Here is a 17,826-nt window from a genome sequence, read left to right on the forward strand (position 1 = left end):
CGTTGATCGACGGACGCCACGGTCTACAATATTTTACCTATATTATTCATTCTGATATGGTTGTACGCGTCACGTACGCAGAATGATTTATTTAAATTTTAGGCCAATCCTCGTCGACTGTGCACGGTCACCACACCGTTACTATATAGGGTGTTGACTGTTTTTATGTTAAAATATTATACGCCGATGACATTAATATTATGTCTTTCATATTATATCTTAATACGAAGATTTGTGAATTGTGACGATCGTCAGATCGCCCTTTGGCTAAACGAATTCAGACGGCTATAGTAAATGGTGTGTACATAAATACCTATAATATATTTAAATAACAGGCACATTGCTACGATTTGTTTCGCCTATTCATTGTGAAACGTATCTAGCGAGCGGTATTAACCAGAATCGACCTTAATATTATTGTGAAAAACGCGGTAGTCGCGTACTAACGGAGCACTATATTTTTCTACTCGCCGTGCGGTACTGTCTACTTCAAAACGTATTGCGCGACTAATGCCGGCGAACGGGTGTTATTATTAATAATTATACATTATTTTCACATTTTTTGTTTGTTTTACTGTTGACGCACTCGTAATACAGTACTCATCTCTTATCTTTAGCGTCTGTGAGTTGTACACTCGAAAAGCTGTGTAGAATGTAACGAAATTCTTCGAACAGTATTTTGATATTTAAAACCGACTCTTCGTCTGTTTTTGACGACCATACAACGATTACAACGCGTTAGTAAAAGTAAGTTGAAACTAAAATAATAATTAAAAAAAATGGATTTGAGGTATGCGCATGATGCGTCACTCCGAAGCAGCGACCTACGTTCGTTCTTTTATGGCCCGTTGTCATAATATAGTAAAATTACAAAACTTTACGTTAGGTTTCAGACATTTTGTCTTGTCGTTTTATTGTTAAAGATTATTATGTACACTTTATGCGTCGTGTTATTCCGTCATTATCTTTATCGTGTGCCTACTTCAACAGGCAATTATTTTGTTTACCTTTATGATTATTGTCATACAAGTTTTGCTAAAGACTGATGACATTAATTTAGCAATAAATCGAGTGTACTATCGCACTATCGCAATATCGTATATATACAAAGCCTTCGAGTTTACTTTAGTTCAAAACAATATCGAATTATCGATGAAAAAAATCTATTTGGGTTTAGATTACGATAACATTATCCACAGCGTAATTACTGTTTTGGTGTATTATACACCATTTACTTCTTGAAGTAAAGACGAATAAAATTATTTAACACCTATAGGTAAAACGGCAAAATCGACATCAACACGTACGACGTAAATTGAAATAAGTGTAAATAACTAATAAGGTCGCGTGTGCAACAACAAATATGAAGACAAATATTGTGTTTTATAAACAGTTACAGTTGCTCTGAAAAATGTGTTTTTAGGTACATGATATTAAAGTGTTAACAGGCACACGTCTATAAATAGTAATATGAGTAATGTTTGTCCGGAATTCTCAATACACTTGTAACTCGTGTACGGTAAAATAGAACTGCCTGCACCGGACATTTTTGTTCGTATTATAAAATAATCGTATTGGGGAAAACTGAATACTATTATTGGGAAGGTGGGTTAAATGTTCTTCAAATATAGTGATTTATTGAATTTAAACTGACCGAGCAACAGAAACCAAGCTCTCCAGTTTTTTTAAAAGTTAGTTTGGTAATAATGGGTCGGCGGGCGTTCCTTCACCGAGCACTTCATTGAAAATATTTACCAATATTTCTTTAAGAACGATTTGGACAGTATTTTTATGTAAAGGAATACTATTGATTTTCCCTTATTTTTTTGAGGAGCTAAGCCTTACAATTTCCGCTAAAGCATTAACGGCAAACGACACGAATTATTATCAAAGCCAACACCGATAGCCAATAGGACTACGACGGCGGTGCAATTATGGAAAAACGTAGGTCACAACACACAGCCCGAGGGGATTATTTGATGGGCAAGAATAGAATCCACGCACTACGCGGAGATTTCGTACTGCACCATAAACACATCACACCACTCGTCATTTTTCAAATCTCGCCCCATACTTATAATAATCGTTATTGTTGTCGTTGGTTTATATTATGACGATTTATTGTAATTGTACATTCCGAGTACGTGTCGGCCGACCCACCGTACGGTGCCGTTAACGTTACTGCGGCACTGGGACAGTAGTACAGTACTACTACTGTCGTTCAAGATATTATTATAAACTATTCTCAAAATGAATATTTCCGCGTCGGCCGCCTTGACGCCCCAACAACAATTTTCGTGGTTGTTCTCCCGTCCCGTCAACCGTCGCCCGACGATGATAATATTATTATTCATTGATTTTCGGTGCGCCGCCGCCTTGCTATCGTCGTCCGTTCCTCGAAACGCTCACGCACGCACCGTCATGAACGGGCAGGCACATACAATTTACATCAAGAGAATTAGTCGAGAGAAGTAGTGTGAGGCCCAGCAATGCTCATCGACTCGTTTTCGGCGGTTCGGCCGAACAACGTTCGTCAGCCCGCAAACCGTAGTTCCCCTAACTCGTCGCCACCGACGTCGTTCCAGCGAATTCTCTGCGCCATACACACACACACACACCACACACGCGCGCGCACACACACACACACACCAAATACGGCACGCCGGCCAACTGTCGTCGGCAACAACTCTCTCTTCCTACCGTCATTCTTGGTCGCCGCCGTCCGTCCACCCGTCCACGACGGTCGGTCGTTACACGTTACTTGTTCCATGCTCGTGTTGTGGGTGGTGGTGGGTGGGTGGAAATGGTGATCCGCTCGGGGTTGCCAGGGCAACCGGTACGATGGCGGGCGGGTAACCGGGATATTCGGCGGCGAGCGCGTCGTACACGCCACGGCGGCGACGCGAACGCGAGCGCACAACGGAACGAACGAGGTCGACAACGAAATGTAGGCTTATCATCAGTTCCCGCTTTGTGCCGGCCGTTCAAATTGTCCGTTCCTCCTTGTTTGGAAACTCCGTGTAAGTATGTAAAAATCGCGTCCGCCGCCGTCGCCGGCGTTTGCGTTGTACAAACATTCTTTCCTCTCCATTTTATTTTTATTTCTATTTTTTTTTCTCTCCCCCCCCCCCCCCCCAAAAAAAATGCCGTCTATTTATTTTTCGTTTTATTTTTTTCCCACGTCCGTGTGCGCGTTACCTCTCTGCCACCAACCTCTAGCACCCTCTTCCCCCGCAAATACCCACCCACCCACATGCCGTCCCGCTGTGTGCACGCATCGCTCGGCGGAGGCGATTTCACACCGTGTGGTCGTGGCCCGTAGGGCGGTTTTTATAACAATAATAAAATATTTTCAAATACAATAATATTACGCGTGAAGGGACCGCGCCGCGAATCGCGGAGAACCACATAATATCGTTATGATAGCGTGCCGGCAAGCCGTCGTCGTCCGGCTTGTTACACGCGACGCGCGAGGCTCTGTCGTCATTCTCGCCCGCATTAGAACCTCGAAGACCTGGTGGGTGGGTGGCATGTATTAGGAGAGCACCGAGCGATAAACGTTTTTCCATTTTCCAGTTTTCCACTGTTTTAACCACCGCTTTGGTTCTTGCCACTTGCGCTTCTCACCCATTTCGTCTTTTCTCACCGAGCGCCGTTCCCAGCAATAACGATGGGTACCCAACGACAATATTATCTGATACTCGTCACAAGTTTTTGATGATTTTGCGTCTTTTACGACCCGGCGACACGTCGTTTTCCGTTCTCCACGATCCCCGGGTACAGGTTGGGTGTGGACGTCGACGGTTATTTGGGTATCGACCACCCCCCTCCCTGCAGCACGCCCGGCCCGCCCGGCCGGCCGGGTCTTGCAAAATCGATCGTCTCCTCTGGCCCGGGCGTGTTCGTGCCGTTCGTGGTAATTTTCGTTTTTCGTTTCTCTCCCCGAGGTGGGTAGTGGGCATCCGGATAACGATAATTGTTGTATCTCTTCGCTCAGCATTATTGTGCATTCCGAGCACGCCGCTATGAAACACAATAGAGATTCCATCCAGAAACTGTTTCGAAAAAAAAATACATCCCACGTCGCCGTGTCTTTGGAACACACACGTCATTATAAATAACGATGTGCTCCGCCTGAGCACTACAATATTGTTTGACGGTCGCTTTTCTCTGTTTTCGTTATAATTCCACCTCGAACATCGTTTATTATCGAACGTAATATCTCGTAAATCCCAGAACCACGGCCCACCCACATTGTTATTGTGTTTAAAAATTTTAAGACATTTTTCATCCGTCACGAAAAAAAAAAAAAACGATAGAACTTTCGTTGTAATTGTCTATTATAGTAGTTTTATTATACTGCTGTCCTAACAGAATTTCGTTCCTCTAATATCGTCGTCCCATTACTCTTTAGTTGTTTCAGTTATTCAATGGATGTCAGAACATTGTTGTTTTGCGCTAACATTCGTTTCAATGTAATACAATATTAATATTAATTATATCAACTGTTGTACCGATTTCTCGCCCGGGGTATTTTATTTCTTTGTAGAATGTTAAAGTTGTTTGTTTTGGCGTCTTGTTTGGAGTTAATACTATTTTGTCTTTATTGATTTTTATTAGAATTAAACAGATGTATAATTAATTACCATAATATTGTATAATATTAGATCATGGCGAAAAAACTAAAAGTGTAATTTATTTTTAGGCACTGCATTAATTATTTATATGGGCGGATGCTCTCATACCTACGCAATAACCTATTTTTAGAATTAATTTTATTATACAAAAACAGATTCAATTTATAAACTTCTATTAATTTACATTAATTCTTATTTAACTAGTAGGTAAACGTACCTCTAATATTATAAAATGATATGTTTAAAGTATAATTCCGTTCATTATTATTACATTTTTAAAAAACCTATTATAAAGCATTATTGGTTTTTTGTTGGTTATTTTTATTGTTATAATAATAGATATTATGTTACATTTTCAGTAGGTACTAATAAAAAAAAAATTATTTAAAAATAAACTTCAGATACTACGATGAACACCCACACACAAAAGTTAAACGCGTGGTCCCTTCGAGTTAATTTTTGGGTGGTAACTGACTATTGATTTTTTTTTAATGGAATGCCCACTGGACTTCGTTCACGAGCTTATGAACGCTTAAATTATTTTTTTCTGAATTATGGAAATTTGAGATTAAACTGTCCAACGGATGATACTATACAAATAATTCTGTCGAATAAAAAAAAGATAATAATTTATAAATCAATAAAATATGGATTAAAAATAAAGAAAATCTTGAGAATTTAAACGTTTGTTTAGAAATTAAATAATGTAATAATGGCATATTTTCTTTTCTGAGATGTCAACTAATTATGAATTGTTAGTACTATAAAAAATGTATATATGTTTATAATCAAATTAAATTTACCAAGAACTATTTTATTTTTCCAAACAATTTTTTCTCATTTTTAAAAATATATTATACATAATATGATTTTTTTTGAACAAAATATGAACATTAATATGTTAAAATTAGAACTATAGTTATTACTTGGTTCTAAGAAAAATGATTGAATTTTAACCGAAATAAAAAAATTAATAATTATTCTATAATGGGCGTTGGAAAATATCTAGTCTCAACCAAAACTACTAAACACTACAGATATAAAGTGTTAATAGGTTATTATTTTTATATTAATTTTTATTCAAATCTGTAATGTTATTGTGAATACAATAAATATAGACTATATGTATTGCCAGTTTAAAAATCTAGTTTTTAATATTTCAGAAGTACAATGACAGTTAATGGCCAGCACTACTGTCTGCGATGGAACAATTACCAATCAAATATGACCTCTGTGTTTCATCAGCTTCTTCGAAATGAATCATTTGTTGACGTTACTCTTGCTTGCAATGAGAGCACACTTAAAGCACACAAAGTAAATGATTCAAAAAATTTGATTTTTTTTTTGTCTTTGTTTTATGCATTTTTGATAAACATTCAATTGCGTAATAGGTTGTTTTATCGGCTTGTTCGTCATACTTCCAGAAACTATTGATGGATAACCCATGTAAACATCCAACCATTATACTGCCTTATGATGTTTGTTTTAACGATCTTAAGTTCATAATAGAGTTTGTGTATAGAGGTGAGATTGATGTGTCTCAAGCTGAATTACAAGTAAGTCAAAAAAAGCTTGTGTAAAAGCAGAATGTAACTATACAGTTAATTATATTTACAGTCTCTTCTCAAGACAGCTGACCAGTTAAAGATTAAAGGACTATGTGAAGTGCCTGAAGATGAACGTGATACATCTATTGTTGCGGAAGTAACTCCTCTAGGACCATTAAAAAGTGGCGGAAGAGTGTTCACAAAATTACAACGCAGAACTTCTCCTTATTCAAAAAAATTGAGCCCTAATCAAATTCAGCAGGATCAGTTTAATCGGAGTTATTATCGAATTGAACAATCTGGTTATGGGCCTATCAGTGTTGATCAAGAAAACAAATCTATGAATGTAAATATTCAATATGAAACAAATAATAATTTATTAATTAACGTTTTTTTTTTCTAGACTATTCATTGCATGACTGTAGCAACATCAACTGAAGATGATGAGAAAGAAATGAAGTCGACACTAACAGATTTACCAGTGGTCATACTAGAGCCACATCCTACACTAAGTTTACAATCTCAACAACAGTCCCAGATAGTTCACATACCTCTACCACAACAGCAACCACAGCAAATGAGCCATGTAACACAACATACAAATCAATCACAGTTGCAGCAAGCTGCTGTTCAAACCCATTCACAAGTAAAATATTAATACATCATTAATTTTATAAATTTTATAAATTTTATAAATTTTCAGATGATTATCACAACAGGTCCAGTTATGACAGTAAATGAAGCTGATATTACGCCGGATATACAGCCTGTTGGTCCAAGGGCAACACCTGTACCAGTAAAAAATAATACAAGTCCCTCATCAACTCCTACACATAGAGATATGGCTGGTAATATGTTTAAAAAATGATTGAGATAATTTTGAATTTTTGAATTAATACAACTATAGAAAAAAGTTCCACTGTTTTAATATGTTTAGTAGCAACTAAAATAACTAATAAGACTAGTAGTAATATTACTTAATACGGCATGAGCTGTCATAAGTGTTGTACTCAGCATTTTTAAATGAGGAAGGAATTAAGGTATAAATGTCAACTCAGAAATGAGTTTGTTTAAAACTTATTTTCTCGCTTTCTACCTTTACACTCACGCTATATTCACGATTAAAGTATTTTCCATTAATTCAAAATTGTTCTCTTATTTCGCTCCAAATAGTGGTGATAACATTTCATATCTGTCCTTTTCAATGGCTTATTTGATATAATTATCATTAAGATTTATAAGTTTTTGTCTTATTACAAGTATTACTCCAAGGGAGTGGAGACAACATAGCCAAGTTTAATTCAATTTAATTTGAGTCTATAAGCTAGACAACAGCCCATGAATGTCCATTCTATATTATAATACAGTACTTATATATCCACTATAACATATTTTATAATTTAGTCTTAGGTTGAATTTTTAAAATTTAATTAATAAAGTAACTATTATATTTTGCCCATAGTTTCTATTCTTAACTCTTAATTAATGTTGTTTATCATTTGGTATTTAATGCATAACTAAATATATATATAAAATGCTTGTTATATTTTATTTTTAGTTGGTACATCGTGTTCAAATGATATGATGAGAAGTGATGGAAGTGAAGGAAAATTTGAAAGTGCTAAATTTGAAACACTTCGTACTATTGATCAATCATCAGATGCAATTGGAATAGAGAGACAACATTCTAATGACCGTGTAATAATAATTCATTTTACATGATGATTTTTCAAGCATGCTCATCCTATGTGTATGCTTAAATTATGCATATATTAAAATTAAGATTTTTGAAATTTTTAAATACATTTGAAAACCATTTTTCAAAGCATTGATATTTTTTGTACCTTAAGGATGATCCTGTGACAACACAAATTTCAGTTTTTTATTAGGAACCTTTCTTATTCATTTTTAATCATTAAATAGATGTTTTTTTTGAGAATTTTAATGTATCCTAAATCCTAATCAAAATTCAAGCTACTAGTTTTTGAATGTAACTTTGTGTTTTAATGATAATATGTCTATTTAATGGGTTAAGTAGATAAGGGGGCTTAGTCGATTTGAAAAAGTTAGCAAATACTATTGATCCATCAATATAAATAACTTGTGAAATTGATCCAAGTATAATAAATATTACATTTAACAATCATGTATTTTTTTTATTTTTATAAAATCATTTGTAAGGATTATGATCCTTAGACCTCAGTTTAAACATTTTAATAACTCAGAAATTACTCATTAGAATTTGGATTTAGATACACCAATATTTTCAAAAAAATCATCCTCTAAATAATTTTCAGTACCCAAGAGGGGTTCTCATTTAAAAAAAAAGAAGCTTGTATTTCCACAATAGTACTCCTTTAGTAGAACAAAAATATCAGAAATTAGAAAATGTAGTCTTTAGGTCTACTTAAAAATTCTAAAAATCAGAATTTGTATAAATGTACTATTAAATGGAAAATGGAGGGTGAGCACGCTTAAAAAATCATCCTGTATGCTATATTATAGTTTATCAATTATTTATTTTATGATATTAACAATATTTATACTTGTAGAATATAAATGATGAAGACAATTCAATGCATACAATGATGATAACACCTGAACTTTTGGGCTTACTACCGAATTCTTCTAATACAGGAGGTACTTTAAATAAAATATTTTATACTGTGATTCCATTTCTTTGTATACTTACATAGTTATATACAATTATTAAATTACAGATGTCAGTGAAGATGGTTCTAGTAACAATATTAGTAAACCGTATGGTACAAATAGTGGCAAAGGATGGACAGCTGATGATATGGAAAACGCCTTAGAGGCATTACGTTCACATAATATGTCTTTGACTAAAGCATCCATAACATTTGGGATTCCTTCTACAACATTGTGGCAGCGAGCTCATCGAGCTGGTATAGATACTCCTAAAAAAGACGGACCAGCTAAATCTTGGAATGATGAAGCTTTAAACATTGCATTAGATGCTCTCCGCACTGGAACTATTTCTGCAAATAAAGCTAGTAAAGCTTATGGCATACCTAGTAGTACATTATACAAGATTGCTCGGCGGGAAGGCATTAGATTAGCGGCTCCATTCAATGCGGCACCAACATCTTGGGGTCAAGAGCAGTTAGACCAGGCATTGCATGCTATACGAACTGGTCAAACAACTGTGCAACGAGCAGCAGCCGACTATGGTATACCTTCTGGTACACTGTATGGCCGGTGTAAGCGCGAGAAAATTGAATTGTCCCGCAGCAATCCTACCCCATGGTCTGAGGAAGCTATGATGGAAGCTTTGGAATCCGTGCGATTAGGTCATATGAGTATTAATCAGGCAGCTATACATTATAATCTACCTTATTCTTCGTTATACGGACGTTTCAAAAGAGTGAAATATGGAGCAGGACATCCAGATGATGATTGTGATGATATGATTGATTCAGATACACAAGGCGAACAACAGCACATTCAACAACAACAACAACAACAACAACAACAACAGCAGCAACAACAACAGGCGAATCAGCAAGTTCAGGCTACACCAGTGTCCCAAATAATGTTGGTTCAATATCCAGCGCCACAGATTCAAATGTACCAACAACATCCAACTCATTCAACCACTAGTTGAGATGAAGTAAAATACTTGCAGCCATTGTGATGTGTTTGAACTGCAAGTATTCACTGTAATAATTTATAAGTCTGATGGTTGTATTTTTTTTTTAAAATTTATCTGTGATATTTAAACAGCGAAAACATTTTTGTTATTCAATGTTTTTATTTGATCTCTTATAATGTCTGTTGTAGGTTTTTATGTAAATATTAATATTAAATTGACAAAATTATAATACTATTTTAGTACACTGTAGTTTATATATTGTATGTATTTTGCATTACAATATAGTGAACATAGTACCTAAATAAAATAATAATAAGATCCAAAATAAAAAGACTATGTAAGTGAAATGAATTTTTTTTAATACTTTATTCGGTGGAAAGAACATAAAATATTCTTTTTAATATTGTCAAACTGGATTGATTAGTTATTATAAAACTATATTTAGTTTTTAACCATAGTCATGCACTCGGAGTACACGAGGTCTAAGTAGAGCAGTGTCTGTAATGGATATGTTAAGAGGACGCTGTTGACGAATGTTATCACTTATCTCCATCTCACAAATGTATAAAATAGCAAAAACTGTTTTTTAAATTTTTTTACTGATAGTTTTAAAATTTCTATATTTAACCTACCAAAGAACATACAATTTTCTACTAGAAACTTCTCTAAAAGTTGATACTTTGAGATTTTTTTTATCTAGGAAAAGTCTAGAATAAAATAACATTTTATTGTGAAATCAATACATCTAAAATATCAAATATCTTAATTTTTATATGATATACACTCTAAACTAAAAAAGTCTAAAGTTATCCCTACTAAAATTATTCTGCACATTTCATGAAAAAATCTTGCATGTGTTTAAGATTTTAACCTTTAACTGTTTATTTTTATTAAAACAAGAATTTTTAAAGAATTTAGTATTTTTTAAATTCATGTATCATAATACATAAGTTATTATTTTTCATATTAAATACTGTTGATAAATGTAATTTTAAAAATCAATATTTATTTTACTACGTCTTGGTTTAAATACTAGAGATAAATACATAATAGAGGCATAATTTTGAACTAACCAAAATTTACCAAGAATTAAAATAATGGTAAATATGAAGTACTACTATATGTATATATATATATAATAGTAATAATGATATAGATGAATGGAAGGCAATACTTTACAGTATTATAATTTTTAATTTTTATGGAAGCAACTGAAACCATGATTATGTTATAATTATTTGATAATTATGATTTAAGAAATTTAATTTCAGTGTTAGTTAAATGCATTAAATTGCATTATTTGTCTAATTGGATTTTTAAAACATTAAGTGATTAATTTTTTTATTTATTAGGTACATAAGACTTATTAAAATGCAATCCAAAATAATTGGTAAATATTATTATTTATTGTTATATATTTGAATAGACACAAACTCAATTTTAATTTGTTTTGTAAACATGATATTGTAATATTAATTTATAAAGTGTAGGTACTTAAGTTTTGTTTGCAAATATACAGAACATCTAATTATTCTTATGGAACCTTCTATTAGAATTATTTTGTATCCACGGCTATAAAGTCAATACTTAATAGACCAATAAAATAAAAAACTGTGGATTGCGATCCTTTGACCTAGGTATATAATAAATGAATAACAAATCAAATCTCATCAAGTTTGTTAGATTATATAGTTTGTTTCCATGCTCTGCTCAAAGCTGCTGTGACTAGAGAAATAAACTGTTAGGTGTAAACTTTGCTTACTGATGACAAAAATACCAAACTTGGTTGACCTATGCTTAAATTATGATTGAGTTATATTTTTTAAGTTTGTAGATATACTTTAATAGTACAGGACATATTAGACATCAATTGTAATTGAGATTGGCACCCATTACTTGATTGTAGTTTGTTAATTTAGGCAACGTTAGATCTTAAGTCCTATCCTAAGGACCATGGTTGCGATTAGTACTTATTCATTCAAACTATGCTTCTGTCCTAAAAAATAATAGTACTCTAGTCCCCATATAAAAAATATATCTTTAATCGTGACTCTGTAGTCTGTCTTAGGTTAGAGTATATACATTTAGGTATGAATAGTGAACAATGAACTATGGACTATGGAGACGTATGATATGTGCGTATATCGAATAAGAATATATTGCATTAAGAGTTATGAATTTAATAATTAAAGATACCTAAGCAGTAAGCAATTTATTCAGAGAAAAATTAATCTAATAGCCCGTGCCCTCTTAAAATCAGGAAAAAAATTACGATAAGAAAATATTCAATAGTTACAAAAAATAATTCCATAAAATATTACTCTTGTGACTCATTGACTAGTGTCAATAGGTTCTATCTATATTCTATGACTAGTGTTCATCAAAAATATGATTTTTAGAAAACACAATAAATTTTCAATTCTCATTATTTTATTAATTTCCTTTTTTCAGGACCTTCCATAGACATATAAAATTGTTCTATGGTGGGACCCTCCAATTTTCTCATAGATATTTATTCTGTGATATTATCCATGGTTTTTTTGTGGATAAATGAGATAACATTTTTGTGTGATAACATTTCTTGCGGTGTTCGATTTCGCCAATAGATATAAGACTTATTAGTAGACAGTCACTATTGGCTTTTTATCCAATAATCAAGATGACGTGTAACGTGTTTAGCGAGTGTTCATTTTAAGTAGTCGTTAGATTTTTGTAGTTCTGATCGTCTTTTCTTTTACATAATGGACGCGATCTGTCGTGAAGTAGTCATTTGCAAAGACGTGTTGCAGGTAATGTCAACCTTCTTTTGTACTGTGATTGGAAAGTTGCATTAACATTTTAAAATACAAAAATGTTTCCTAATTTAAAATTTATTATTTATTAATAACCAATAACGTGTTACATTTTACATAGGTGCTGGAGAAAAATGGCTTGTCAAAAATCAATGAATTTGTTTTGCTAGGGGTTAACGTCAATGAAGACAATGTGTTCAAAACCTATATAATTGGTTTTGTGGATTCGTCTTTCAATGTAGACGATAACTATCCTCACAATTTGACCACCTGTGGTTTGGCCGGAAATGCGGATCTAATTGAAAACGTCCAGGAGTATTTGAATAATGTACATTCATACCTACATAACTCAACCAGTTATTATTGGCTATTAAATATTAATTTTTTATTATTTTATTAAATTTTAGGACCAATTTAATGAAAATTATTCACTTTATTTAAACACAGTTGGTTCACAAGTAAAACTTTGGGAGTTAAAAAAAATTGATAATGCCATTCAATCTGAAAAACTCGAGTTTCAAGTTCAAATAAAAGAGGAATTAAACAAGAATTTACTATATTTCAGAACTTGTATGAAATTGGAACTTGATAGAAAAATAAATGATTGTGACCCATTATATACTGCAAGCTTATTAGAAAAAAAGGTATGTTTATCAGATTTTTAGTTTATTTTAATAATAAATTAACACTGCAAATAATAATAACAACATCTAATAATTCCTGTCATTCTGATAAGTGGTAACATTGAATATTACTGGGGATAGAACTTGCTTTTAAAGGGGATTTCAATTTTCAATCACAATTAATAAAACTAATAAAATTAGTTAATGAATCATTATATTTATAGTTTATACCATAAAGGCGTAAACTAGAAGAGTAACTACAATAGTAAAATATTGTGAGATACAACCTGAGTTTTTTTAATATTTTATAAATTTTGAATTTAAACTTTAAAGTTCAATTCTTACTAAACTAAACTAATTTGAATATTTATGCAATAATTACAAATTAAAAATATTTTATTTGTTTTAGATTGGTTTAAAACCACTTTTTTATATTAAAGAAAGTAAACAGTATTTGGGAAAATCAGAAGAAAACAAAACTATTGGTGAAATTAAAGTTAAATCAAATAAGTTGGATTATGAAGTTTTAAATATATCTGTGTATCAAAATTTATCAAATGCACCAACCGAAAACACAGATATATCTGATTTCCCTATAATTCATCAAACGAATGGTACATTTTAGATTAAACATATTTAAAGTTAATGGAAAACTTGAAAATATGTTGTTTTTTTTAGAACCTTTTGATGAAGAACTTGTTTGTTGTCAGCTAGACACTTTGTGTGTGGTTCCTAAGAGGACCACATATACACAGGCATACACTCTGATTTATGATAGTTTAGTCAAGAATGTTCAATCAATTCAATCATTTTTGGTATCAAATCCCAAGGATCTCCCAGCTGTTCATCATTTCTTGCCTGATACATTGTGCCATTTTGTAACAATTGTCTGTTCACACAATCAAATAGATTCATATAGTATGTAGAATGTAAATTAATAATAATTTTTTATTTAAAGTTTATTTACAGAAAATCATTTTTAAATGTTAAATTTAAGCTATTAAAAAATGATTTGTAAAGAACACATAACAATAATGAATTTAAGAATTAGCTTGTAAAATATGATGTTAATGCCAATTTTATGTTTATAAATTAATTACAGTTAATTAATTTTGTTTTCATAGGTAATTTAAGAAAAAAATTACACAATGCTTTTCGTTTGTCCATGGATAGACCATTGTTTCGTATATCAAATGCTTATGAATTTGATGCTAAGCCACCTGTGAATGATGATGGACTTTTAACAAATGTACATGAAGGCCTGTCTCCTTCAGGAAGTAAGTTATAGAAAAAAATGTGTTATTATTATCAGATGGCTTAAGGCGTTAGGTATCTATTACTTGCAAACTGTGTACGTTTAGGCAGCAACATAACATTGAGCTTGGGAACAGAGGAAGAGTTACAAGAACTGCTCAGAAGAATGGATAATTTGTTTATGAGGGGATGTGACATGGATATGAATAGAAATAAATCAAAGGTAATTCAAATATGAAATTGGAGCAACAATAACAGAAGAAATAACAGTACAAAAAATCAACAAAAAATTAATTTAATATTTTTGATGTTTTATATACTATAAATGAGGTTAATGTGAGTATAGGTATTGAAACATGTGTTTGAGGTTTTAAGGGAGATTTATAATATAAAAAAATCATTTTTTAAGTAAAAAGTATCAACAAATGATTAATTTTTATTAAAAAATATGATTTTAATTACTCTAACTATCTTGTTAACTTATTTTGATTTTATAGATGTACTTAATTGCATTTTATATTGTTCAATTGTTTTCTATCATCTTTATAGTTATTATTGTGTTTATTTGTTAATATATTTTATGTTTCTAGTAAAAAATGGAAAAAAATCACTAATTCAGGGTACATACACATTTTATCACTATGGTCAAGGTGGTTTTAACGATCATCAGTGGGGTTGTGCTTACCGATCTTTACAAACATTATATTCTTGGTTTAAGTATGTATTTTAAATGCAAATACATTATAATTAAAATCATATAGTTTATAAAATATTTTTACTAAATCTTTCAAATAATTTCAAATTAGTTTAAATGTGTAGCAGGTATTATTTTTCTATAATTTATATTATTTATGAATATTCAATATCAGTAATAAAAGATTTAGTTATTGCACATATTTTTTTAAAATTTCTCTCCTATTTTAAAAGTGTTTTAAATTTAATAATTGACAAATTAAATTAAATTTTTGTTATTTTTATTATTTTTCATTTCTTAATAGGTGGCAAGGATGGACTAATAAACCTGTGCCTTCCATTCGTGACATACAACAAATTTTAGTTGATTTGGGCGACAAAAATAAACCATTTGTTGGTTCTAGTGAATGGATTGGTTCAATGGAAGTTTCTTTTGTACTAAATGCACATTTAGATGTGACATGTCGAATAATGTCTTTGAGGCAAGGTGATACATTAAATTCAGTGTGTCTTGAGCTGTCTGAACACTTTGATAGACATGGAACTCCTGTGATGATAGGTAATAGAAGTAATATTAGTATAATTTCATAATATTATGAATTTATATTTATATATGTTGTAGGTGGCGGAGTACTTGCTCACACTATTTTAGGAGTAGACATCAATGAAGAACTGGGTGAAGTTAAGTTTTTGGTTTTGGATCCTCACTATACAGGCTCTGACAATATAAAAAGTATTCACGGTAAAGGAGTTTGTTGGAAGGAAGCTTCATTTTGGAAAAAAGATACATTTTATAATCTTTGTTTACCTTTGAGTTTCAATGGCATTTAATATAAAAATTTTAAAGTTTCGATTTTATTTTGTACTGTTATTAATTATAACATTTATAACTATTCATTATATTATATTGTTATTATTTTCATAATGCACTTATGTGTCAAACTCAATTGAAACATTATTATTAAACATTTTTTATTTTACAAAACAGGAAAATAATATTGGTAAGAAATTTAGTTAAAATATTAAATTCACTGTTCTCAACAATTATTCCAATTATTAAACGACTGTGATTTTAGGTAATCATTTGTTTTATGGTTAAATATATATCTTAAAAACAAGTCAATTAAACACGTATATTTGATTTTTAGTGTTCTTAATTTAGTAAACCATTATATAAGAGAATTATGTTCTTGAGTACAACACTTGTAAATTTTTAGATAATTTACTATTAATCAAGTATCCATCGGCTATCAAGTTTGTTTTTGTTTTAACAATATTGGAGTTTATCATTTCTGAGTTAGGGTGTAGCTGAGATTGAACATTCATCATATAGTTGAAAACAATTTTTGTTAAGGGACTATAAGATGATTTTTAGATACTTATCAAAGTGATGAATGTATTAATCCTCCAGCGTGTTAAACAAATTTGTTTCTTGCGTTTCTCGTAGAGAAAGTGTTTTGATTATTAACTTTGAGGTGGGTTTCTGGTGGTAAATAGAACTTTTTTAGTACATGGTACTTTCAAGAGGTCAAAAATAAAAATTATTAGTACTTCTAAAAATAATTGGGAAAAATAACAAAATAAAGTACAAATATTTATTAAAATGTTATTATTATTATTAAAATAATTGTTTGGTAACCTTGGTTAGTGGTTACTAATAAGTAAGACTGCCCTTGTTTAGAACTGTTCATCACATGATTAACATGTAGGGTACCTATCTACATTTTCTATGCGTGTTCAAATGTTGACGGTATTGTCGACTATTTACTTAATTGTAAATTGAAATTTTTGCGCGACTAGAGTCTAAAGTTATATTTACATGAAAAAAATTGCTAAGAAATTAAAAGAATAGCTGTGCGACGTGTGGTTATGTACTAATTTTCGACATTTTTATTAAGGAAATGACTCAAGAGTCTAGTTATCGTATTTTAAATCTTCGTGGAGCGATTACCTAGAGCAGCGTTTCTTAAACTTTTTTATCCGTGGAACCCTTTTTTATGTGCACTTTCAACGTGGACCCCCCAACTTTTTTTAGCTTTTTTTTATTGAGCTCTTAACAATAAATTATTACAGCTCGACAATTAGAACCACTGCATTGTTTCAATATTTTCAATGCATCATTTTATGTAAGGAATATTTGCAATAAAAGTTATAATTATGTGTCAAAATTTAAAATTTTGAATAAAAAACCACAAGTTTCGGGGAACCCTGAAGTGACCTCCGCGGAACCCTGGGGTTCCACAGAACACAGTTTAAGAAACGCTGACCTAGAGGATAAACAATTTTAAGTGTTTTGTTATAGTTTGGAATATCATAGTTAGTAGGTAATTATTTTTGTAAAATGTATTTCGTTAGTATTGAGTATCAGATAGATAATATTCGACTTAGGTAGCCTAAAGAGTCAAGTAGCTTCGATCATATTATACTGTATATGATATGATCTAAGCCTGAAACCCACAGATATATACAAATACTAGATAGACGACTCCCTATTCCTACAATGTAAAAATTATGAAGCCTACAAAATGGCCGAGATTCTCTTACCTAAGAGGTGAATGTTTACAAAATATCATATATCAGTGTTGTGAAAATGTAAGCATTTACCTCTTAGATAAGAGAATTTCGGCCATTTTGTGGGCTTCAAAATCATATCCAAGTCGGCTA

General features: G+C 31.6%; 2 protein-coding genes across 6 annotated transcripts; both read left to right on the forward strand.

The window, feature by feature from the left end:
* Positions 1 to 524: 524 nt before the first annotated feature.
* Positions 525 to 10,147, forward strand: LOC111029261 (protein bric-a-brac 1). Of its 5 annotated transcripts, none has more exons than XM_022308222.1 (9): positions 525 to 747; positions 5,801 to 5,951; positions 6,029 to 6,193; positions 6,255 to 6,530; positions 6,588 to 6,830; positions 6,888 to 7,032; positions 7,743 to 7,882; positions 8,737 to 8,824; positions 8,905 to 9,812. In XM_022308222.1, exons 2-9 carry the CDS (start codon positions 5,808 to 5,810, stop codon positions 9,810 to 9,812), a joined length of 2,109 nt encoding a protein of 702 aa, XP_022163914.1. In that variant the 5' UTR covers positions 525 to 747; positions 5,801 to 5,807. The 5 variants fall into 5 exon arrangements, with proteins under 5 accessions (XP_022163914.1, XP_022163916.1, XP_022163911.1 ...); XM_022308224.1 differs by lacking the exon at positions 525 to 747 and adding an exon at positions 2,801 to 3,020 and having other exon boundaries at positions 6,062 to 6,193; positions 8,905 to 10,147; XM_022308219.1 differs by lacking the exon at positions 525 to 747 and adding an exon at positions 2,801 to 3,020.
* A 2,230-nt stretch (positions 10,148 to 12,377) lies between these two features.
* LOC111029262 (ufm1-specific protease 2-like) lies at positions 12,378 to 16,285 on the forward strand. The gene is made up of 9 exons (XM_022308225.1): positions 12,378 to 12,589; positions 12,714 to 12,920; positions 13,000 to 13,236; positions 13,625 to 13,829; positions 13,894 to 14,133; positions 14,340 to 14,492; positions 15,060 to 15,186; positions 15,468 to 15,721; positions 15,785 to 16,285. The coding sequence occupies exons 1-9, from the start codon at positions 12,542 to 12,544 to the stop codon at positions 15,991 to 15,993; spliced, it is 1,680 nt and encodes a 559-aa protein (XP_022163917.1). The 5' UTR covers positions 12,378 to 12,541; the 3' UTR covers positions 15,994 to 16,285.
* The last annotated feature ends 1,541 nt before the right edge of the window (positions 16,286 to 17,826 follow it).

This window comes from Myzus persicae, unplaced genomic scaffold, assembly GCF_001856785.1.
Source record: "Myzus persicae strain clone G006 unplaced genomic scaffold, MPER_G0061.0, whole genome shotgun sequence".
Classification (NCBI taxonomy): Eukaryota; Metazoa; Arthropoda; class Insecta; order Hemiptera; family Aphididae; genus Myzus; species Myzus persicae.

What these genes read in the sequence shown, in the direction of transcription:
- LOC111029261 (XM_022308222.1), top strand. Translation starts at nt 5,808, where the DNA reads ATGACAGTTAATGGCCAGCACTACTGTCTGCGATGGAACAATTACCAA. An exon ending in AAGAAAACAAATCTATGAAT is followed by an intron (nt 6,531 to 6,587) that starts GTAAATATTCAA and finishes TTTTTTTTCTAG; the next exon opens with ACTATTCATTGCATGACTGT. An exon ending in CTGTTCAAACCCATTCACAA is followed by an intron (nt 6,831 to 6,887) that starts GTAAAATATTAA and finishes ATAAATTTTCAG; the next exon opens with ATGATTATCACAACAGGTCC.
- LOC111029262 (XM_022308225.1), top strand. Translation starts at nt 12,542, where the DNA reads ATGGACGCGATCTGTCGTGAAGTAGTCATTTGCAAAGACGTGTTGCAG. An exon ending in CAATCAAATAGATTCATATA is followed by an intron (nt 14,134 to 14,339) that starts GTATGTAGAATG and finishes TTGTTTTCATAG; the next exon opens with GTAATTTAAGAAAAAAATTA. An exon ending in ACATTATATTCTTGGTTTAA is followed by an intron (nt 15,187 to 15,467) that starts GTATGTATTTTA and finishes ATTTCTTAATAG; the next exon opens with GTGGCAAGGATGGACTAATA.